Genomic DNA, 26,178 nt, shown 5'->3' on the forward strand with positions numbered 1-26,178 from the left:
GAACAGCTGATGGGATTCTTAGTACATAAACTCACACAATTTAGAGTCAAACTCTGTTACATACAATAGTGTAACTAAGGTCAGAATCTGGTTTACAGAGTTTAACATGGAAGAATGAGACCAGTTTTTGAAAAAAATGTATAAAGATTCCTTTTATAAGGCAAGAAATTGGAAAATCAGCAGTATACATTAAAAAAAGACAAAAACAATATAATTAAGTTTGATCCTGCTCTGAGGGCTTAGATGTTAGCTACTATAACCTGGCAGACCTCTCTTGCCCTTGAGTCAGCTAATTAATTCTACCACAAACATATGAGCAGTGAGATCTGAACTCTTATACAAAACAATCATCTCTCTTTCTTACTCATAATGAACTAACAACCAATTATCTATTAAATAAGGCTCTCAACATCCTTTAGAAATAGGGACAATTCTAATTTGCAACTGGGAAGGGACCTTTGGTCCCCAAAATTTTACACTCTTCAATTATGTAGGATTTAAGCAGTCCATGAAAAATAGTTCCTAGCCCTACTGCTCAGGAAGAAAACCTTCTAGTTGTGGACAAGGGTTGCCAATTTTGGTTGGATGTATTCCTGGAGGTTTCATCATATGACATAATCTTTAATTAAAGATTAATCTTTAATTCCTGGAGACTCCAGGACAATCCTGGAGGCTTGATAAGCCTGTTGAGGACTGATGCAGTAGTCTTTGACAGTCTGCAGAGAGACATAAATAATAGCCCCAAGAACTTATTTCTGATCTCAGATACACTGGTGTGTGAATTAAGAGTAACTGAACTGAGTTTAAAACAGAGATAAGAATCAGGCTTTAATAAAGGTCTGAATTTCCCCTTTTTCTCAATGAGGTATTGAGTCTGAAACCTAACAATTTAAATGCTGATACTGTTAAATGTTTCACTACTGGTTATTTTAGCAGAAAGATATGGACAACATCCTTATCCATTATTGATGAATACAGTGGCATACATAGGATGAGAGAAAATGCAATCAGGAAAGCTGCTCAAACTTCCTAATTTAAAAAAAATGGCACTGCTACAAGTGGTGCAGTGTCTCAGATCAGAACTTTCTCTCCATGAAAGAGAAACTGGCTGCCCTGCCCTCTAGTTGAATTCTCCCGCCATGCCCAAAGCATGGGACATGAGACACAAAGAAACTACCACTGTGCTTCTCTGCCCTCTGTTCAGGATACGGAGAGGTTGGGGGAAAAACTAGTTTCCTTTCAGCATTGTCCTTTACCTACGTGGGCTACTCTCATGCCTGAAGAGCAGCAGTCTAGAACTGCTGGTGTCCTTTTCCCTCCCTTTCTCACTGCTCCTTCTGCCAACTGCTTTCCTGCTCACTGCAGAACAGCGAGAAACTTAAGAGGGAGCTGAAAGAGAGGCAGCGAGAGCAGCTGCAGAGTGAAGCAGCAGGGCTGGAATTCTCTAGGATGAAAGGAATTAAATACCACATATACACATGGAGAAAAGTATCATATGCACAACTTCTATTCTCCCCTCCAACCCCTGCCTGGGATAATCACTGTACATATGGTACCCCATTCAGAACCAGAATATCCCTAGCATAGCAACAGTTTTCTTCTTGCCAGATGCTGATGATCTGTTGGAAAGGCCAGCTCTACATACATTCTGCGCACCTCCCTCTTTTCTACCATATTCCAATGGGTAAGCCTATCTTCTAGAGGCACTGCAGCTGGCTAATTAGACCTCAAAGGCAAGCAAATACAGTAAATGGAATGTGATATTATTAGGGCTGTAAAAAACTGCAAAATATTGTTAGTGAAATTCTTGCTAACATCATTTCACTTAGTCATATACACCTGATAGTTTGTACGAATGCATCCGATGAAGTGAGCTGTAGCTCACGAAAGCTTATGCTCAAATAAATTTGTTAGTCTCTAAGGTGCCACAAGTCCTCCTTTTCTTTTTGTAGATATAGACTAACACGGCTGCTACTCTGAAACTTGTCTTTGTACATGCTGTAATCTGTGCAAGAAAGGTGAGACACACAAATGTCTTGGAAAAAGACTTATCTCTCTTTTTTTTCTGATCTTAGTCGTGTGACGTAGCTCAGGGAGAGAAAAAGTAATACCCATGTCACACGGCACAGATCAGTGGCTACCGTTAAAGTTTTGCTGCAAATCTACATGAACTGACTATTTCATGTGTTTTCTTAATGAAAAGATTTTGGTTTCATAATAGGCCCACTTTAGTGCACTAATTTTGTGAAAATAGGAGAATTTTTTATTCACATTACAGTGCAAAAACTTGGCAAACTTTGAGACTCTTAATTTTGTTGTCAATGATTCACAAACCTCTGTTCCTTATAATTATTCATAAAATATGCATGCAAAGCTTCTTAAAGTGTAAGGAGCAACTTGGCAATGCCCATTTTGATGATTATTCTATACCTGACTGGTTTTTATGGGTTTGATCCAAAGCCTAAATACAGATCCATAAAACAGTTCACTTCCCAAATCAGATACATGCATAGAAGCAAAATTTCTACTAAGCATAATAATACCAAGGCAGGTCAGATTATAACTGTTCTCACTGGCTCTTTTGCAAGTTTAGGGTATGTCTTAACTGCAGAGTTAAGTTATCTCCACTCAAGTTACTGCTTTTGAGTTAGATTAGCTTGAGAGAGAGTGGGCATATTGCAAAATAACACTTGGGCTGCTATGTCTGCACTGGTGTTACACTTATTCATATGTGGCACTAAAAATTCTTAGGGACATATACCATGGTTCTTTGCTTTGCAGGAAGCTGAACTGCTCTATCAATTCTTTCCCAGTGAACTGTGTGAAAAGTTGTCTATCCTGGGCACATGCAGGAAGATGTTGGAGGACTAGCGGCATTACAGTGGAGCTAGTCTGAGTCCACACTACAGAACAGTCATGTCAGCAAGTGACAAATTATGCTTTAGCCTATATCTCTTGAAGGGCCAGCCAAATGGAGTTAAAACACTGCCACACTTGAGTGAAGGATTTTTGTGTGTGGATGGTACTTGAGTTTGAGGCACCACTTGAGTTATAACTCAAGTTAACTTTGCAGTGAAGACAAGCCTTTAGTAGTAATCAAAAAGTGTGAAATTCTTTCCTGCCTTAGAAAATATCAAAGAAAATCAAATCAACTGGCCTTAGTGTGGTCCTAACTCACAAACTCCCTGATACTCAGCCTAAGGAAACACATCAACACCAATAGCTGTTATTTTTGGAAAAGTTTTTATCCCATGTAGTTGAATGATGATAAAACAAAATTCCACTGTGTTTAATAGGATGTCATAGATGTATACTTTTACACTGATTTACAGAGATATTGCTGTATAATAAAAAAGATCTTTACATGTTGCATTTTTTAAGGGAACCCACAAATACATATACATTTATTACTAACTTACACATATATTCCTATAATGTGTTTCCTTAAAATTTAAGTTTTAGCACCTCAGGATACTGAACTAACCAAGATAACTAACTTAAATTCAGGAACACACCATTATATCTTAGGAACAAGCAGTATATTTGTGGGGAGTGGGTGACAGTGCTGGTTCTGTGAATCATTCAACACTTACGAAGCAGGAAACCAAGGAGGGTATGACTATTATCATTTAACTACATGGGTTTAGAACATGTCTTGGGTTCACAGCTGGTACTGGTAATACACTACTCTATGGATGCTTGTAATAGTACTGCAGCCTATCCTCTAACAGATAGACCTATTACAGAGATAATGTGTAAGATAAATTATGGTGGAGGACAGGGAAAATAGGAAGAATGGATCGAGGAGTACAAAAAGGTTAAGATGACCTTCAAATTCTTGTACTGATTTCAAGTATTTTACTAGGTGAACTTGGAGATTTTTCAAATTATATTTACTTATCCTATCTAAAAACATTTCCTGTGTTTCAGACACAGCTTGAAATATGTAACTGCCAACAGCAAAGGGTTGGGTTTTTTTAGTGTGTTGTCAATGTGGTAAATCATTTACTTAAAAAAAAAAAAAAACAGAGAAAACTAACTGATTTGTCTGTCGTTTTTCCTGTCAAGATCGCCCTCGCCTTGGCTTTGGTCAGAGGGAAGGACTTTATGTATGAGTCATACAAGTTCTTGGCAAGGGCTCGAAGATCAGCCGACTCTGGGTTTAACTGGTCGATGTCGCTGGAAATCTCTGCCAAGAGCTTCTCCTTCTCAGCTTGTGGCATTCGCCCAAACCTGATAGCTGAAGAAGACAAATTGTTACATTAGTCACAGCTGCACCTGAACACAAATATATTTTTAAAATAATATTTTCTGTCACCTTTCATAATGAGCATTCCAGAGTTTAATTTTCATTCAGAGTGCTTAGACAAGTGGCAGGAAAATGACTTCACCCAATAGAGTAGACAAGCAGTTGAAAGGGTTCAGAGAATTGTCATAAGAACAAAACTAAAGGAGGAAACAATCTGGATACCATACAGTCAGCTAGGATGCCCTTGTGAAAAGGTGTCAAGTTCTAGAAGCCTGCATGGAAATCCAGAGCTATTCTTCTGACTCATCTGGCAGTCAGATCAGGTGAGTCTGATTAATCCCAACTCATGAGGATAAAAAATGGAGAGTAAGTAAAGACAATGTTGTCTGTTGGACCAAGTGCAGGATTAAAAGTCAGGAAGTCCTGAGTTTTAATCCTGATTCACTCATTGTATGATTTTAGGCAAAAAGGGAATGCTTACCTACTTCACAGAAGTGTTGTGAGAATCAATTAGTTAATATCTATATAGTGATTAATATATAAAGTACTATAAAATGTTATTCTGAGAGCAATTAAGGGGTCAAACAGGAGGTCTTTCAGAAGAAATCCCTAGAAACAGCAATTTTAGAAGGCAGCTTGACAGAAGGTTGCTAGTTGCCCTTAAGTTAATAATAAAGGAAACCCGCGGAGGGGTGAGATTTGAATGCTAACTCTGTCTGTATGTGTGCTGGGTTGACAGAGTGGCGAAGGACTCGCCTTCTCACAATGCCTCACAACTACCCAACTCAAATGTAAGGCAGGATACAAGGCACACATCTTTACAATTTATAAGTGTGTACCATCCAAAGGACTGTTTACACACATGGGCAATGATTCTGAAAAATCTTTCAAATAAGCCAATAAGATATGTTTCCTAACAGACTATTTTTTTACAATATATAGATTTCAGTAAATGGAATTAAATCTATATGACCCTTAAGAAAATAAGATAGAAAGAGCATCAAAGTGAAAAAGACCAAAAAAAAAAAAATATCCAAGGAAAAAAGTTTGTGGTGTTGGTTTAGGAACAGGTAAAAAAAAAAAACACTATAAAAAAAGATTTTCCAATTGTCAATGTCTTCTCCCTTTAAAGGTAAAAACATTGTTAGCTTAGTACTTCCAAATGGCTAAACTGGGGACACTTCCTTTGGATTATGCTTGCCTCTTTCCTGTTATGAGAAAACATGGAATACTCCTTTTTACACTGGTGTTGTTGGGCCAGAAATAGCACTTTCATAAAACTCAAAATAATCTTTGATGACACAAAAGCATACAAAGCCATTTAGCACCTGTATCACTGACTGACTCTCACTTCATGACTGCTAGAGGTGGCTTGTTTGCTCTCACATTTCCATCACAGTTCCCTTGCAGTAAACTCTATCACCAAGAGAAACATGCTGCACATCTCATATCTCTGCGGGTGTCCCTGAGTTCACATTTCAGAATAAAATCAGAATGGAAGGGAACCTAGCAGGTCATTAGGGACCACTTAACACATTCTATATTTAGACTTTTTCCTGAATATGTCCCCTGCCTACAATTTCTTCATATGGAAACATCTGAATAATTGCCAATTTATATTTGTTTTGGGACTGGAGTCCACGTTACCGTCTTTTTCCCCCCACAGGATAGTAAATGGACTTAGTCAGCTACCAGCAACAGTTTTCCAGTGACACTTCATTGCCAATCCTCTTGATTTCTTATAGTTTAGGAAAAGCTTTCTCCAAATCCCAGATTTTAAAAGATTTAAAGAAAAAAAAGTACTATACATGAATCTGAATGACTACAGCGGAAATGATGGCTCAAAGAGATTAACACAGTTCTGTCAGGGTGAAATGCCCAAATCCTGCATAAAAGAATGTGTACTCAGGTTTGGGGTTGGTATCCTGTGTAATGGTTGTGAGAACAAAATCTATCTTTTATCAACCTAGGGACAGACTTTCTTGTAGTCTTTGGGGTGCTGCCCCCGCTACATCCCTGATCAGCACCTACCAAATACTGTAAACTGAGTAAGATTGTATCCAATGCCTTCTTGGCCCCAAACAGACATCTTGTTTGTTAGCACATTGAGAGTTGGCCTGTAGCCCATCTTCCCAATGCAGAGGGCTTGATTCAAGGGCCATTGAAGTCAATGGGAGTCTGTTGACTTCAGTGGGCTTTGGATCAGGCCTAGGAAGATCAGAGCCCCTTCTGTGTTACTGTTCCATCCCATACTCACATGAGAAGGGGAAAAGTGAGGCCTCTATAGCAGGAGGGGTTTGCAAGGGCCTTCTACTGACAAGTGAATTTCATCGGAAGAGACTAGAATTGTGGATGGACAGTAAAGGCAAGTGATTGAAAAAAATTACTCATCAAACTAACAAAAGAATTTAGATTCATACCTAGTGAAAATCCACTAAAGTCACTGAAATATTGAAATCAATGGAGACAATAGACAAATTCAGTTCAAAGTGCTTAAATAAATCACTTGTAATTAAAAGCAGGGACTTTGGTTTTATAATTGAACTAGATACTGCCGATACTATCTGTGTATCAAGAAATCTTGAAACTCTTATTTGTCATTGTAAGTTATTTATATCAGGAATCATAAAACTGAGGTTTCGGACAATATGCTAGCGTAGTTTATCCTGAATCACTTAAAGTTTCCCACACTATGATTTTCCTTGTACTCCTCATTTTTGAGCTTTGTAACACAGTCAAGACTTGACATGTTGAGGTTCTATGATCTGAGGTTTTATAAGAAATGTTGTTTTTCTGGCTATTTAAGGACAGCTTTACTGTCAATCACTGACCAGTACTAATGATTTGTTTATATATATAACAAAGATGTCAATGCATTTAATACAGTATTTATACAACGAGACCTCGTATTAGATTGTTATATAATGCTTTAGGTCTCACTTGTGCAGATGTGTTCCAGTATTGAGTAAGCAAGGCCACATTTAATAAAAAGGGTCAAATTAGTATAATTATATTACAGGTAAAGTGTAATACTGTGTACATAATACAGATAGCCTTTATACCCAAGGTACATTATACCATATGACTTCATAAAAATTGTCATAGGGAAAACCAAATCCAACATGACATTTAAGACTCTTGCTAGGGGCAAGAAAGGCTTATGAAAAGTGAATAAAATACAGTAGAACCTCAGAGTTATGAACACTGTGGGAATGGAGGCTGTTCGTATCACTGAACAAAATGTTATGGTTGTTCTTTCAAAATTTTACAACTGAACGTTGACTTCATAGCGCTTTGAAACTTAATTAAGCAGAAGAAAAATGCTGCTTTTAACCATCTTAAATGAAATGAACACGGAAACAGTTTCTTTATCTTGTCAAATCTGTTTTTTAAACTTTTCCTTTATCTTTTTAGTAGTTTACGTTTAACACAGTACTGTACTGTATTTGCTTTTTTTTTTGGCTCTGCTGCTGCTTGATTGCACACTTCTAGTTCCAAATGAGGTGTGTGACTGACCAATCAGTTCATAACGCTTGTGTTCGTAACTCTGAGGCTCTGAGGTTCTACTGTACATTTTGAACAGGGAACCAGAGTGATTAGTGCTGTGAAATTCACATTTTCATTGAAGTCTCCTTGTCCTCTAATAAACCAGATTACAGGCTTTAAATAATGTCAGACCTCTGACAATTAGTAGGATTATGTTTTATGATTAATTTGTCCACTTTTTAAACATATTTGTTCATTTTGCAAGAACCTCACCATGTCAGAGAAGAGTCTTGCAATGCTCTGGTGCCTTTTTAGGGCTTTTGCCAACAAGTTCGACTTTCCCTGCCCCTCACCTCTCTTTTAAAGAAGGATTTATAAATTGATGATACAGCTTAAATGAGGTCTGGCAGGTTACTAAAGGACATTTTCTAACTCCCAAAAGCCAAATAAGAGGCAATATTGGTGTTAAAATTAAGGATCTTGGATGCAAAGGGAAATCATAATAATACATTTGTTTAGATCAGTAGTGGTATGTGTAATAGCTGTAGCATTAATCACATATACAAAATATCTACAGTTAGAAACGCATGCTTCAGTATGGATATTGATAATGTGTTCACCACTGTAGTAACTGAGTGCATGTGGTGCCACTGGCTGGATGTACTTAGAGCCCAATTCTGAAAAGTGGGGGACTGCCTCTTGAGACACGAATAGAAGTGGAATTCAGAGGGAGTATCTTCACAGGAGATACTCAGCAACTCACAAGAACAGGACCTTAGAGGGTATTTCACCTTCCTATCCAGGGTAGGTGCTGATCACCACTGAAAACAGAATACCAGAGTAGATGGACAAACTCTCTGTTCTGTTATGATAATTCCTTTGTTCCTAAGCTATATTGCTGTATATGTACACAATACATTCATAACAAGGCACACGATATCTTTAACAATCTGAGAATATCAGATATAAATGCTATGAACTCACTTCCTAAAGCATGCTATTGCCTCTAAAAAATAATGGCAATGAAGCGTGGCTAAGAAATATAGCTCTACTGGATACAAATATTGAGGCCCCATTCCTCACTTACACAAGTAGTCTCACTGGTTTCAATGGGACTATTCTCAGGAGTCAGGGTTTGCAGGATCACACTCATGATTTTGAAATCTCACTAACAAAAGCTGTCCTTTTATACAGACTATTTTTATACAAAGGGAGAAGAAAAATGGACACTATAATACTTCCCCTTGGTGAATTAAATATTCACTTAGCTCTAAAATTTTCATACCCTTCTCCAAGATTTTAAACAACAGGATTTAATTTTATTTTATACTAGATAATCCCTCAATGTCAAAGTTTTTACACCAAATCTCAACTGAAAGTCACTTAATTGATCTTACATTTTAGGGTCTATGCAGACTAGGGAAAGCTACTTTATTAAAGTAGAGTTGCTTAACATAGGTATTTTGATAAGATCAAGCAATATTTACCCTGCTTATACTTTGGTTAGTTGGTCCCTTTATAGTGTCTAAAACTTGCACTCTGTTGTACGTAGATAGGCCTTTGTTTGTAGCTCACTTAAGGATGTGTACATATATTTTGAGATTAAAAGACAACATAAATTCTAGTTCCTAAGGACATGTTTTTTTTTATTTTATACAAGTAAAACTCTCTCATGCTCTACATCCAAACTGACTGAGCAGTGTCGCAGAGCTATAGTCAGTTTACGAGTATGCTAGGAAGAAATTAGTATAGTTCTTTAAACAAAAAAAAACAAACTAACAAGCAAACAAAAAATTAATTGAAATATTAGGATCATTTCAAAATGGAGACTGATTTTCCATGAGAGGATAATTGCCATTAAGCCGTACAAATAATACTATTGTTAAGACTAATGATACTATTTTAAGACTAAAAATAATACTATTTTAAGACTAAAAAAGAAACCAGACTGGAATAAGGACCTTGCTAGAAATTACAATACTGGTGAATTGGTTAATGCTCATTGGTTCAAGAACATTAATACAAACCAGTATGACACAATTTTTAATTTGAAAATGTCTGGCAGCTTCCCCATATAACAATCTGCCACTGCACAGATCCTGTTGGTACAGATGCGTCACGAAAGGAGCCTGTTGTTGGTTTTGCAGTAGAAAATTAAAGCACAGCAATACTATGGTGTTTTTAAATATGGATCCAGTCCTGCAAACCTTGACTCCTGTGAGTAGTAGTTTGTCTTGCAGGTAGTCCCATAAAAGTCAATGATATTACTCATGTATGTGTTTGTAGGACGGGGCCTTATATTAGTCATTTTCATTGCAAAATAACATCATTGTGTAATGCTGCCAGCTCTCTGTTGAAAATTTTAAATAACACATGCCTATTGGTATTTCACTCTGGTAAAGTCATGAACAATTTATATTGTGTTTATTTTTCCCGGCAAAAATATGTAATAAACTAGCAGCACCACGGGATTAAAAAGTTGCTGAGGTAAAACTATTGATGGAATGAGGGTATTTAAATATATTTATGGCTATGTATCTCCAACAAATGGAAACCAATTTGGCTCTGGGAAGTGGGTACACCTTACTTTAAATCCTGGTGCTATACTTACAGAAATGGACAAGTGTTTGCATTAGCCTAGGGATATGTCCATAGGTAGCACAGGAATTCACTTTGATTTTATTTACAGTTAATTATTTTGAGTAGACGAATTCTTTTACATTTCATTTATTTTCTTTTGCTTGGGATAATGATACTTTGAGATCTCCTTTGAGTTCTGTGAATGAAAAGTGCTATAGTATTATTTTTAGTATTTAAATTGCTATTTAAATTTAAAATATTTTTTTCTTTGCAACTTCCAAATTTAATTTGTTTGGTTTCTGCTTCTTTCAAAAATGTATAATTTACAAAGAGATGTCAAAAAGCCTTGTGGAAAATGAAGTTACATCAGAAATGGTCACTTTTTTCTTTTTTCATAAATTGGAAATTTTGGGTGAGCTTGATTGGTTGTGAACTGGTCAAGGAGAAGTGCTTTATCAAAGTTTTATAAAGGCTGTTTTCATAAAAATCACAAGAAAAAGTACCATAAGGGAGACTCTGTGTCTCTGCTGATCAATAAGGTTGAATGCTTCTATCCGTTTTTCAATGTGCCTGTGATTTTATGAATGTGAATGTATTTATGTATAATTTAGAGTTAAATTCCAGTGGCATAGGAGAAAAACATATCAAATGACACATGAGGGAAGCTGTATATAATTTGATATTTATTTTCAAAGAATATTTTGAAGTAGAAAAGACTCAGGTTTCGTATTGTCAGCTTGACTGCAAATATTAAATGTCTTTTTTTAAAGATACAATTAATTGTAATTCCGATTTTCTAAATGAAAACAGAAATAGTACAGCTGGACATACCATAGAATTATCCAACAAGTGATAATTCACTAAAAGGCTAGGGTAGGCTAGGCTTTGTTACTTTGAAACAAAATTAACATACAGAATCTTGTCAGTCAGACTTTTGATGGGAATATTACTGTTCACTTTTTTTCCTCAAACTCATGCATGCTGCATTCATAATTCAATTAAATACAACAAACAACAAAGCCAATTCCTAACATATAGTGTTGTTAGGCTAACATTAAACAAACCAGGACTATCTTCTCCTATTCTCCTAACAGAGCATGCATCAGCTAACCAGTTAATCAAGACAGTGGCCAGGAGCTATCTCCTACTGGCCTGAATGCCCACCACCAGTTCAACAATCCATTGCATAAGGGTTAGTGCCTATCAGACCACATACACATTGGTTCAACAAACGAGAGTATAAAGAGTATTCCTGCTATTATCAGAATTTGTATGTACCAGTTAGGACCCAAACCTGTTTCACTGGAGTCAATGGCTAAACTCTTATTGACTTCACTGTGAGCACAAGCTGGCACTTATGGTTTTCTGTGCTCTATCTATCTTTGGGACTTATATAGCTGGTCATCACCACAGTACTTGAGTGCCTTCCATGTAAAATTGCTATAGATTAGCAATAGTGAAGTCCATAATGGTCTTCATGGAGTCTCCCCTCTTCCCTCCTGTCAGGGTATAAAAAGTTAGCTTTGGATAAAGTTGTTTTTTGTGTGTGTTTGTTAGTAAAATAAAAAAAAAAAAAGTGAAAAAACCAAACTATCTTATTTTTGGGGAGATGGAAGGAAGCTCGCTGTTGTGAATGTCATTTGTTGTTAGCCTAACAATAATTGCTTTTTGCTTTTTTTCTTCTAAATTTGTGGATGCAGCACGGATTGGTAAATATCAACACAATGGACCTTTCAAATAGGTTCCCTTTTAAAGGGTCCCTATAAATCACAAGTTTACATAAAGACACAATTAATTTAAGTAAGGAGTTCTGGTGAAATTATAATGCAGGAGAATTAAACTCCTTATACAAAGGATCTGTCACCAGAACCTCACAATGCATTTTTCCTGCAGTAAATTGCTGCACATTTTGGTAACAACATACAGTTAGAAAGTTTTGCTACAAAATAGTCTCAATTTACAATGCGTAGTCTAAACTACAGTATTATAATAATATCAGTGACATAGTATCAATAGTTATGACAGTAAAATGCCACATCAAGATAAATTATTTTTTATTCTCTGTTTCTCTGGACAAAGCTACAATACTCATCCTCCCCTGCCACCAAGTAGTGCTTTACAAAAGAAGTTGTCATATGTACTTTTTTTGTCTCTGACAGGAGCTGACTTTGTGTAAATTGTAATTTCAGTGAGAAAGAAAATTTAAGCAAGCTTCTGATTAAAATTACGGAAACCCCTGATGAGAGATACATAGCAATAGAAGATGAACAACTGTGGGTTAAACAGTGTCTAGTGATTATGGATAGAGAAGGAAAGGAAAACAACATCCAAAGCATGAGAATACTTTTTTAACCTCCACTCAAATGTTACAAAATGTGACAAAATGTGGTTAGGATCCCGCCTCCTGAAAGTGAGCTATTCATATATTTTGCAATAACATATCAATGCTAAATATCTTCATGACTTGGAACGTTCAGACCCAATGAGTCGCATTCTACATGGGTATAAATTCCAGAGAAATTCAATGGCATTACTCCAGTATACACTATTGCGAAAGAGATCAGAATTTGGCCCAGTGTGTGTGGTGGCTTCCAGTCCAGTTTTGCATTTCTATATGTCCTCACAGCATAGGCTTTGTCTTTAAAGGCACAAATTTACTCTTTTATTGTCAAATCTGTTTTTTAATTTATACATGGCAAGGGGACCTTCTGCCACAGAGCAATATAAAGATATCCTGCCTAGCAAAATAGGGAAAGATATCACTTAAGAAGATCTGAGTACCTGAAAATATACACTGTTGGCAAAATTCTCCCTTGGACATGCACGTGGCTCACTCTGACATCAGTGGAAGCCATATCCCTCATCTACAAGAGTATCTGGCATACGTCTTGAAAATAATAATAGCAGCTCTCTCCCCCTGCCCCGCCTCCCCCGAGAACATGGTAAAATTACTATAAAAATACCCAGAGAAGTATTTTCAAAATGAGATTTATTTTTAAGAGTTACTGTTGCATCCCAGAAACTTGAAAACCATATTTTCCATTAGGAAAACATTTCCCATACCAATGTATTCACTAAATTCACTGTATTAACTTCAGAAACCACAGTTAAGCTTTCCTCTTGGGAACAGTGCACTAATTTTTTTATACTGAGAATAATGAAAGTCCTAAAAAAAACACAGAGAAATTATTTTCCCAGTCATGTTTGCAATTCTTTACTCTTAGAATTACATAAGTCTCTATGTTATGACATTTAATTCCTGTTTTTACTTGGCTTTGCCAAGAAAAAAGAGTGAAGAATCTTCATATGGCTCTCTCCCTTCGAAGATTCTGAAATAAGTATTTTCAAAGGAATTCAGATACTGACTTTAAAGTTCACAAGGACCTTCTAGATTTTCCTGTGCCACAGAATAGTATCATACTATGTTAGGATTTTAGTGCTATCTGCTTACATAGTGTAAGGGGTTCAACTGTAAAATTGTACACTTCTTTATAGCCTAAGTCCAGAGGGTATACAAAAAGGAAATGCTGTTTGGGATTCACATTTGCGATTAAATTTGCCTATAGGGGGTGGAGAGGCCAGAGAAAGCTCTCAAAGCTCAGGAACTGCAGTCGTCCTGCTAGGTGGTGGGAGGGCATCTCTAGAATGCATGTGCAAAGGAATTCCACACTCCTTCCAAACAACAGTGCCAGCTCTACACATACCAGAAAGAAAGAGGCAGATTAGGGGTGGGCCAGTAGTGTGACCACTTGGTTTGCAATTATGCACATCTAATGTCCTAGTGTGAGGAGACTTTATTACCATTAATGCTACCAAACTTGGATAGGTGTTCTGTGCAGCAAACTGAAATTATTATTATTTACACACTTTTGGTAAGTTCCACACTACACAGAATATATTTTCCAGAATTAAGGTGAATCCTCACTGGTTTTGGCCCTAAATGCAAAAGGCTGGTGTGTTAAGGTATACAGCACAATTTAGAAAGGAAGTAATACAGTGAAGCAAAGAAAGATAAACAGTTGCACTAGTGATAATTACATGAAGAATGAAAAAAATGCTTCATTAATTTGTTAAGGCCACAAATGATGGAGGATATAAAAACAGTTATCATATTACTGATCATTGCAGATCTCCTCTTACTGTCAACCCTGTTGTCTCTAGTCCTGTAATAAGACTGCAAGTTCTTCAGGGAAGGGACCATCTCTTTGTAATACAATAGAATCTCAGAGTTACAAACACCTTGGGAATGGAGGTTGTTCGTAACTCTGAAATGTTCATAACTCTGAACTCTGGTTGTTCTTTCAAAAGTTTACAGCTGAACATTGACTTCACAGCGCTTTGAAACTTTACTATGCAGAAGAAAAATGCTGCTTTTAATTTAAATGAAACAAACATGGAAACGATTTCTTTCCTTGTCAAATCTTTTTTTAAACTTTCCCTTTATCTTTTTAGTAGTTTAGTAGTTTATGTTTAACACAGTACTGTATTGTATTTGCTGTTTTTTTGGTCTCTGTTGTTGCCTGATTGCATATCTCCGGTTCCAAATGACGTGTGTGGTTGACCAGTCAGTTCGTAACTCTGGTGTTTGTAACTCTGAGGTTCTACTGTATGCTTGTGTAGTGCCTGTCACAATGTGGCTGGGGCTTCTAGCAGTACAAATAATAAATAATAATCTAATTTGTGATTTTTTTCAGATCAAATACTATATTTTTCAGTATGTGCTGACAATTCATGTACTTACCATTATGTGACATGCCAACTGCAAGGCATTTCTGAAATCTGCAATACTGACATTTATTCCTGCTTTTCTTATGAATGCGACAATTCAGATCACATCTGTCATAGATTAGCTTTAACCTGATTGTTCTTCGAAAGAAACCCTGCAATAAAAATAAAGGCATGGAAAAGGATCAGTCTAAAATATCTTCCAGTGCCTCTGCCTCGTTTGAAAGGCAGATTCCACTGCACTGAATATACTGTAGCTACCTTTAGAACTTTCCCATTTTAAGGTTCTCCACATTTTCAGAATATCAGAACTCATTACCAGATGTAAGAAAAATTCTATGGATCATAGCAAACCCAATCCACTCTCTGAATCCAGGAGTTTAAAAAAGAATGATATGCAAATGTATCTGGATGGGTTGCACACTCTCCAGTTTAAAGAACTATTGTTGGTGCCTCATGGAAAACATTATAAAATATTCCATGAAAAAAGACATTCTACTTCTGCATCATATATTTTCTGTCTTTATTTCCACAGTTCTTTTTACTGCATGAAAGAACTTACTACTACATGCAGGCCCTCATAAGCCACTGCTGCTTATGCCTCACCTGAACTCATACTTCTCTATTAATTACATTAGAATTTAATTTCCATCTTCCCATTCTTTTAATTCAAGCAAATCATTCCCATCCAAGCAAATCATAAGATTGTGGGATAGTTGTTGGTTTAGTTATTTTCTCTAAATACCTCTGCTTCTTCATTATCTTCAAATGTTTTTTATTGTTGGAGGCCCATGTACTTACAGAATATTTATTTTCCTTCATTTATTCTATTTCTTTGGCTGTTTTTATTGCTAAACTATTATTGTAATATTTATTTCCAGGATCTGTTTATGTTTGAAACGTTCAGTTTGCTCTTATTGTTTTGAATTTACAGATCTTCAAAATATACAAGCACCTGAAAATTCTAAAATTGGTGTGATAGCCAGGATAACTACTGCAAAGTACAATGTAGCCCTGTAAAGAGACAAAGTTTTGCTGGTCATTATGGAAATTCATAATCATGTCTTTCACAACACTTTTTTTAACTTGAAGCCTTATAGGGGTTGAAACACAAGCAGAAAAAATATTTTGGTTTACACGGTTGTTTAGATTTTAGCATCCATTCTAAATTCTACAGCTAGATGAACGTTTTTTGCTGGTTAGGAACAATGTAAATAATATCCAATGAATGCACATGTATGATTTTTTAAAAATCCCATTACATTGCAGCAATAGGACAGTCCAAAGGCAGTGTATTTCTTAACAGATTATTGTACTTGCTGGATTAGACTAGGATTGTCTTTGACTAAGACCACATGGCATGTGCAATATTTGCCGATAATTAAACTGCTGGTCATATCTCATGATTTAGAGTTGTATTCTCAGATCATTCATATGCAGTTTATTTTAATAAGGCATGTCCAAGTTTATTACAGTTCCTTCCTTGTTACAGCTAGTTTTTCTCACAGTTCAGTTGTAAGCACTGTGCTGACTTCTTGTTTATATATTTGACTGTGACCGTAAGTAATCAATAACAGATGTATTGCTCTTCTGGGGATTTCTCGTAGATTCACAATTTAATCCTTTGAATTTTTGTTTAAAACCAGAGCAGGTCTGTGCCTCTGTAATCCCCTATTACTGAGGATAGTGTAGCCCTACAACACTCACTTATCCTTTTGGTCTTGTACACTCTAAACATAGCTGGCATCAGTGGGTGCTTTGAAAGGGAGTAAATGAATTTTTAAAGTCATAGGGCCTGATTCACCAATGCCCTTCGATCGTGTGTAGCCATTTACAACTGTGCAAAGGGTATAAAATGAAAATCAGAAGAATATAGCCTGAATGTTAAATTGCCTAGAGATTGACTAAAAAATTAAATTATGTAAGAGCCTGATCTTGCTTCCATTAGAATAAATTCAGATTTTATGAGTGACTTCAATGACAGCAGGATTGGGACACCATCTCTTTTCATTGACCAAACTGGGAAAATAAATGAATAGCATAAAAATAAATGAACAGCAGAAAAATAAATCAATAGCATAAATAACAAAAATTAAACTAGATTTTAAAATCCTTTGAATTTTAATATAAAGTTCTGTTTGTAATATATGAAAGGCAATTTGTTTTAAATAAATATTTTTTAACAGGACAATGCCCTTTTAAACAGAACACAGATCTCATATTTTATTGAGTGATTCTTCAGAATCTCACAAGGCCATACTTATGTATCCTTTGTGATCTATATGATTTTGCATAGAATCCCTATGCATAGTAATTCCATGCTCAAATAATAATATAGCAGCAGGGATATATTACCAACCACCTGACCAGGATGGTGATAGTGACTGTGAAATGCTCAGGGAGATTAGAGAGGCTATTAAAATAAAAAACTCAGTAATAATGGAGGATTTCAACTATCCCCATATTGACTGGGTACATATCACCTCAGGACGGGATGCAGAGATAAAGTTTCTTGATACCTTAAATCACTGCTTCTTGGAGCAGCTAGTCCTGGAACCCACAAGAGGAGAGGCAACTCTTGATTTAGTCCTAAGTGGAGCACAGGATCAGGTCCAAGAGGTAAATATAGCTGGACTGCTTGGTAATAGCGACCATAGTATAATTAAATTTAACTTCCCTCTGGCAGGGAAAACACCACAGCGGCCCAACACTGTCGCATTTAATTTCAGAAAGGGGAACTACACAAAAATGAGGAGGTTAGTTAAACAGAAATTAAAAGGTACAGCACCAAAAGTAAAATCCCTGCAAGCTGCATGGAAACTTTTTAAAGACACCATAATAGAGGCTCAATTTAAATGTATACCCCAAATTAAAAAACATAGTAAGAGAACCAAAAAAGAGCCACCGTGGCTAAACAACAAAGTAAAAGAAGCAATGAGAGGCAAAAAGGCATCCTTTAAAAAGTGGAAGTTAAATCCTAGTGAGGAAAATAGAAAGGAGCATAAACTCTGGCAAATGAAGTGTAAAAATATAATTAGGAAGGCCAAAAAAGAATTTGAAGTACAGCTAGCCAAAGACTCAAAAAGTAATAGCAAAAAATGTGTTAAGTACATCAGAAGCAGGAAGCCTGCTAAACAACCAGTGGGGCCACTGGACGATCGAGATGCTAAAGGAGCACTCAAGGACGATAAGGCCATTGTGGAGAAACTAAATGAATTCTTTGCATCGGTCTTCATGGCTGAGGATATGACAGATATTCCCAAACCTGAGACATTCTTTTTAGGTTACAAATCTGAGGAACTGTCCCAGATTGAGGTGTCATTAGAGGAAGTTTGGAACAAATTGATAAACTAAATAGTAATATGTCACCAGGGCCAGATGGTATTCACCCAAGAGTTCTTAAGGAACTCAAATGTGAAATTGCAGAACTACTAACTGTAGTCTTTAAACTATCATTTAAATCAGCTTCTGCACCAAATGACTGGAGGATAGCTAATGTGACGCCAATTTTTAAAAAGGGCTCCAGAAGTGACCCCAGCAATTACAACCCAGTAAGCCTGACTTCAGTACTGGGGAAACTGGTTGAAACTATGGTAAAGAACAAAATTATCAGACACATAGATGAACATAATTTGTTGGGGAATAGTCAACATGGTTTTTGTAAAGGGAAATCACGCTCACCAATCTACTAGAATTCTTTGAGGGGGTCAACAAGCATGTGGACAAGGGGGATCCAGTGGATATAGTGTATTTAGATTTTCAGAAAGCCTTTGACAAGGTCCCTCACCAAAGGCTCTTAAGCAACGTAAGCAGTCATGGGATAATAGAGAAGGCGCTCTCATGGATTAGTAACTGGTTAAAAGATAGGAAACAAAAGGTAGGAATAAATGGTCAGTTTTCAGAATGGAGAGCTAAATAGTGGTGTCCCCCAGGGGTCTGTACTGGGCCCAGTCCTATTTAACATATTCATAAATGATCTGGAACAAGGGGTAAACAGTGTGGTGGCAAAATTTGCAGATGATACAAAACGACTCAAGATAGTTAAGTCCCAGGCTGATTGCGAAGCGCTACAAAAGGATCTCTCAAAATTGGGTGACTGGGCAACAAAATGGTAGATGAAATTCAATGTTGATAAATGCAAAGTAATGCACATTCAAAAACATAATCCCAACTATACATATAAAACGATGGGGTCTAAATTAGCTGTTACCACTCAAGAAAGAGATCTTGGAGTCACTGTGGATAGTTTTCTGAAAACATCCACTCAACGTGCAGCAGCAGTCAAAAAAGCAAACAGAATGTTGGGAATCATTAAGAAAGGGATAGATAATAAGACAGAAAATATCATATTGCCTCTATATAAATCCATGGTATGCCCACATCTTGAATACTGCATGCAGATATGGCCGCCCCATCTCAAAAAAGATATATTGGAATTGGAAAAGGTTCAGAAAAGGGCAACAAAAATGATTAGGGGTATGCTGCTATCTGAGGAGAGATTAATAAGATTGGGATTTTTCATCTTGGAATAGAGACAACTAAGGGGGGATATGATAAAGATCTATAAAATCATGACTGGTGTGGAGAAAGTAAATAAGGAAGTGTTATTTACTCCTTCTCATAACACAAGAACTAAGGGCCACCATATGAAATGAATAGGCAGCAGGTTTAAAACAAACAAAAGGAAGTACTTTTTCACACAACACACAGTCAACCTGTGGAACTCTTTGCTAGAGGATGTTGTGAAGGCAAAGAGTATAACAGGGTTCAAAAAAGAACTAGATAAATTCATGGAGGATAGGTCTATTAATGGCTATTAGCCAGGATGGGCAGGGATGGTGTCCTTAGCCTCTGTTTGGCAGAAGCTGGGAATGGGCAACAGGGGATGAATCACTTGATGATTACCTGTTCTGTTCATTCCCTCTGGGGCACCTGGCATCGGCCACTGTCAGAAGACAGGATACTGGGCTAGATGGACCATCTCTTCAGTATGGCTGTTCTTATATTTTTATGCATATTTGTGTGGACACATAAAGAAGGTATGATTGCAAAAGACACTTGATACCACATGTGAAAGGAGGTGAGCATTGGGGTTTGTATATCACATTTTAGCTATTATTTAAACAATGTTTCTCCTTTCCCTCCCCATCACCTCCTTTCATCACTCAGTGCTGGTTTCAGTGTGGCTTCTCCTTATACTGTATGAAAAACTAATAAAATCATTTAAAAAAACCTATCCAGGCTTGCTAAACAAAAAACCAAAACAAACAAACAAAACCTCTGTTCCTAGAGCAAAGACCAAATGCATGGGAGAGCTAACTGAGAAACGTTGGATTCAGAGCACATTTGGGAAAGGCTCCCTATTTCTGAGAATTCATGAAGAGTTCACAGCTAATCCACATGCTAACTGACATTAATGATAATCACAGGAGAAATCCTGGAGGAATAAAATGATGTATCATCTGTCAGGGTCAGAGAAATAGCTGGGTTAAAACTAAAGGGGACATTACTAAGTTAGCCAAACTTACATGAATTAGGATAGAAAATATACAATTTCATTCCTGGAGAAAAGGAAGACCAATGGTGAATCTACTACTCTACACACATTCAGTGTTAGAACAGTTCTACTTGACAGCATTGAGATGTTAATTCCATTGTCACTGGACCTTCAGCATATCCGGATAGTGCTGCTGTCCATTAATATTCTATTAAAATCAGTAGAATGGAATTCTTTTTCTAGGAACATTCAGCAGCACAGCTAAGGTGACCAACCTCAAATACTTGGCAGCAGTCAAGAAATGAGAACGTGGAAATGATAGAATGTTCTTATTTCAGGCAGACACTATTGGACAACCCACCTTACAACCTTCACATGCATGCACGCCATAATGAAATCCAGAAGCCTTGTCCCCGCATACTCTGCATTCTATAGCCATGAGAGAATTGGAGGTCTCTTCAGGAGGTTTATTGTACAACTGAACTTTTTCTGAAAAATAAGGTGGGGAAGGAGGCTCCATTTTGATTGCACCTGCATATGTAAGAGATTTTAAAAGATTAATTTATCATCTGTTATAAAAGGTACAATAAGATGTCAAGAAATAGTGACCAATACTTTCATTATAACTAACAACCACAGTAAATAGGGCCAAAAATTCTCCGTCCTGTTTAATAATAAAATAATGATAAACAGCTGTAAATATTAACTCCTTAAAAGACTACAAGCCACAAGCAGCCATCTAGTAGATTGTGAATGAGGCTGAACTATGTTGAAGATGGCAGGGTCTGGTGCAGAAATGGGGCTATTGATCCAGTCTTCAGATTGGAAGTGCAGAATTGGTTTAGGTTGAGGACCTCATTGCCCTCCACAGCGGGGACTTCGTATTTATTCCCTGACATAGTTGTCCTCCATGAATCTTCCTTCCTCCCGCCCTCCCTCTGCAAAACGTGTGTGGTACTTACTACAAGTCTAGGGCAGCAGTAGCTCTGGGAGGCAGGGATTGGAATCCCTAACAAGGTCTAAAAAACGACAACTCACTTGAGCTACTCAGTTGGATAATTTGGTCAAATAAAGATTGTGCTGGTGTTTTAGAGCCACTTCAGCTCTTAAGAAACTTCACTCTGTATTGGGAAATATAATTCAACCCCAGAGGCTGGTTACTGTTACATCTGACCCTTCTGAAAATTACTAATGAAAGTGCCCTTTATAATTCTAAAAAAGTTCAGCGAATACAAATAAATATGGCAACTCTTCATCAACCTATAGAGTTGGACATAAAAAGGAAGCGTTGACTTTACTAGATTATAAACTCATAGCAATATTACATTTTAGGAATAGGGAAACAGAACAACAAAGCAATAAAAATAATATAACAATAAAGCAAAACCTTCCTTTTCAGTGGCAAACTCAGTATATGCTGTATGGATTAGGCTCACATTCATCAAGCTAAGTGTGTTATACAGCTATGAACTGGAGGCAGAAACTATTACTACTTTCTTTCCTAGCAGTTACCAAGGCTGTGATAATCTTCTCATAATGGTATATTTCCTATTCTTCTAATCCAATATGCAATCATCTTTGTGGTATCTCTGCATGAAGCCTTGTCTGTGTGATTCCATTTTGCCTGTGTCTTGTCTTATGTGCTTCAGTGACAATGAGTGTCTATGTTGTGCACAGACATCTCTTATCTGTCAGCTTCTGGTCTCTGTGGGGCAAGCCGTTACTTGCTGGTATCATCCAATAAAAGATGTCAATTGTTTCCCACAAAAGTCAAACAAGTACCTTTTTGCTCTCCCGGCATGGAGCAGACTCATGCCTACTGTTACTTTTGCACTTTACTTTGTGTGTTTACTGTTCATATTATGTAAAATCTCTAGGGATGAATCCAGTCTCCAGTGCCATGCTACAGTAACTTTGATGGGTGCTGGGATGATCAATGGGATGGGGGAGAGAGGAGTAAGAGGGCAGGAGTCCAACCCCAGGCTCCAAAGAAACAGCCTATTGGCTGGAGTATTTCTGCTTCCCTAGCAGGTCCTTCAAAGAAAGTGGAGACGCGCTGAAGGGTATATGTGTGGAGGGATGAACTAGAGAACATGCACATTGACAAAACTTCCAGTCCCTCCTTCAAAACACCCCGTGTGTTGCTGTGCAAAGACCCTTTGGGGTGCAAGACCCTGTGCTGGACAGATGGGCACCCCCCTTTTGAAGACTCCTCCAAATCTTGCCCCCCAGTGCACAGTAGGACTATACCAGTTCTGCTGCCAAGGGCTTTCCAGACTTGCACACTGAGGGCAGGATTTGCCACTTGATAAACAATTAATTATAAAAAGAGAATAAGAACTGCTTATGATCATTGACCATTAACAGGAGTCACATGGCTTTAAGCAGTTTTTTTAATACAGTTTTTATGACAGATTTCCAACTCGCCTTATAAACAAAAGAGACAAAAATATATAAATCAGAAACTCTGGATGTTGTTGATAAAGAAGTAAATCATTCTGACATTTTAGAGTATCACATGGGGCTGAATCCTAAAGTTCATTCAGGGAAGTCAATGAACATTTGCCTGGCCCATTGGCCTAAAAGATCAGTGGTGTGATTGTCAGCAGAAGTGGGGTAATGTCCTTAGGAACAAGTCACCTCCCTTCAGGATGGGAAAACTTCCATTTGGGATTTTATTCATAATTGTGAAGCTAGGGGCTGCTTTGTTTACATGCAACAATACAAAGGGAATGCTCACAAAACTCCAAAGGCCTGTCTACATTGGGAATATCTATGTCTAATTTGCTTGGTTTTTAATAAAGCTTCAAGGACATTTTACTCCAAGGGTATCTGGGAGAGAGGGAGGTTCTGAAACAAATTCTAAAAAATCTTTTGTGGAGGATACACTTCCCAGAGAATTAAACAATTCAAATTCAGACAACCTGAAAAGTGAAAAGAAACTGCATACTTTGGCATTCCTGGAGCTTGATATCATATTTGTAATCAATGGCTGTCTGGTCAGTTCTTGCAAGAGGAATATCTTCATAGTGTGGTGAAGAAATACTAGAAAAATCAACAGTGGTAAAGGGCTTTATGTCAAAGGAATGGGAGTGATCTTCCATGGCAGACAGATCCACTTGGCTAATTCCAAAATTAATGGGCCAAAACGGCATTTCTGTGTCGACCATTGTAATCCCTGAAAGGAAAAAAAGAAAGAAACAGACATTTTAAAAACTGCTTCTTCTCCATCCAATGTGGACTCAGTAGGTTCACATAATTCCTGTTACTGTTAGGTGAATAATCTACACACATATACATACAGATGCATAAAAGAATTATTTACTTTATATTATTACGAATAGCTAAATGACACACATCCTGCTTTTATATTTTAAAAAATATTTATACCATGTGGAGGCCTTCAAGTTACTTACAAAAATGGATATTGCTAATTTAAAGGAACATAGGACATGATTCTCATCTTTCACCATTTTTTACACCCATGTAAATTCACTGACTTTGGTGGGGTTACTGTTGATTTATACCAATCTACATGAGAGCAGAGTTATGGTGGTTTTGGTCTGCATGGGTTAATTTCTAACATTTTCAGACTCTAAATTGATTTACTAAGTATTCTGCCAGGTTTGAGCTTCCAAAAATCCTAACAATTTAAAAAAATATAATTTTATGCTATGAAAAATATAGTTGATATCAATATTATAGTACAAACAGCAGGCGGGAAGTTTTCAAAAACATTTAAGTGATTAAGTCCCACTGAAGGCACTTTGAAAATTTTACCCTACATCCTCACAACCATGGCTCGAAGAAACTTCTTGTTATGAGTTTCCATACCCCATTATGTTTCTGGGTCTCCACATTTTCTCTTAAGTTTTAAAAAGAAAGGCCCAAATCAAAAGTCTAAATGTGTATAAGCCCCAAACATATTGATATTTAGCTCTCAGTCCAAAAACCTGCAGTTTGTCCTTGTCCTATCATGTGCTGACCCGAATTCCTTGATTTGAACACCGCTGAATTCCAAAGAAGTTAGAATTCTAATCTGAATTTTGCACATTGGGCCCTAACTCTACTTTTTAGTGAGTTATAAAAAGATCTTTAGATTACAATTAGATTGAACATTATGAAACTACAATAAAGTAGTGAGCATGGGTATTTCATTTGGACTTGAGACCCATTAAAGTATATAGACTTTAAACTTTTATGTAATATGAACTTGTTTGACTTGGTTTACTTTGAACCAACTAATACTACTCTGTCATGCTGCCAAAAAGGCTGTTGTTACAAAATGGATATAATGGGTGCCGCTCTTCAATTTAGAGGAGACAATATGTGTTGCACAGACTGTCATTTTTTGTTGGTGAAAGCTGCTAGATGTGCAGTTCTCACAGAGAACCACCTGTTTGCCTTTCTGTACAGCAAGCACTGACAGTATGTTCATGCTTCTTACTCCTAAACATTAGATGAGAGGGCAGATGGTGTAACAGTAACTGATACAGAAAGAAGTGCTCTCCTAACAGCAGGGGTTCCAGGATGAAGTACTTAGGCAACTCCTTAGCAGTTTCCCCAATTCCTTCCCCCAAAGTCTTATAAATTTTATGGGATAGATATATGGACTCTGATGCTACTCTCAGTGAAAGCAGGATTGTGCCAATGGTAAACAAAGAATTTCTGATTAATTTCTCCAAGCCAGAAAAACCTTCTGAATATATAGTCCTGGTTGTCAAAATGTTTAATTGATTTTAAATAGTTCCCACAAAAACGTATTCTTCTTTCAGTGCGTAGGGGATCTATACATGGAAATCTATCTTCAGATCAATAGGGGCATTTTATCTTCATTTTAGTTACACAGATTTCCAAATAAAAGCGTAAAAACAGTCCAGTGAAAAGAATGACCACATGTTGGTTTGGCTACCTGACATTTTTTCTTAGTTATAAATCCATTCCTTTAATCATTCTTGCCCACCTCAAAAAACCCTTAACACATGCTTAGGGCGCTACCAAATTCACAGTCCATGTTGATCAATTTCACGGTCACAGGATTTTAAAAACAGTACATTTTGTGATTTCAGATATTTAAATCTGAAATTTCACCGTGTTGTAACTGTAGGAGTCCTGACCCAACTCTGACGGCAGCAACGTAGAAGTAACGTTGGCATAGTATGGCATTGTCATCCTTACTTCTGTGCTGCTACTGATGGGGGTACTGCCTTCAGAGCTGGGCACTTGGTGGCAGCCACCACCCAGCACTGAAGGCAGCACAGAAATAAGGGTGGCAATACCACGACCCCCCTAAAATAACCTTGTGACACCCCTCCACGACCTTCTTTTGGGTCGGGAGCCCGAATTTGAGAAACACTGTTCTCCCCGTGAAATCTGGTCTTTTGTGTAATTTTACTCTATGCTACATAGATTTCACGGGGGAGACCAGATTTCACGATCCGTGACACATTTTTCATCAATGTAAATTTGGTAGGGTCCTACACATGCTTCACTTCAGCTGCATGCTAACTCTATCTCTATTCAGCAAAGTACTTAAGCACTGAAGATAATGAGACTTAAGCACATGCCTAAAATTAATGGGATTTAAGCACATGCTTAAAATTAAGCACAAATGTAAGAGATCTGCTGAACAGAGATAATC

At 37.1% G+C, this 26,178-nt stretch overlaps 1 protein-coding gene across 3 annotated transcripts in view; it reads right to left on the reverse strand.

Annotated features, from left to right (window-relative positions):
- The window catches only part of PPARG (peroxisome proliferator activated receptor gamma), a 106,702-nt gene that overhangs the window by 21,579 nt on the left and 58,945 nt on the right, over positions 1–26,178 (reverse strand). For all 3 annotated transcript variants that reach the window (XM_027818933.3, XM_043551830.1, XM_043551829.1), the window contains 4 exons: positions 23,488–23,715; positions 20,899–21,068; positions 15,057–15,195; positions 4,041–4,240 (listed from right to left, as the gene is read on the reverse strand). In XM_027818933.3, the coding sequence (XP_027674734.2) occupies positions 4,041–4,240; positions 15,057–15,195; positions 20,899–21,068; positions 23,488–23,707 (729 nt within the window). In that variant the 5' untranslated portion in view covers positions 23,708–23,715. The remainder of the gene's footprint in view (positions 1–4,040; positions 4,241–15,056; positions 15,196–20,898; positions 21,069–23,487; positions 23,716–26,178) is intronic.

The sequence above is a fragment of the Chelonia mydas genome, chromosome 7, assembly GCF_015237465.2.
Source record: "Chelonia mydas isolate rCheMyd1 chromosome 7, rCheMyd1.pri.v2, whole genome shotgun sequence".
NCBI classification, from domain to species: domain Eukaryota; kingdom Metazoa; phylum Chordata; order Testudines; family Cheloniidae; genus Chelonia; species Chelonia mydas.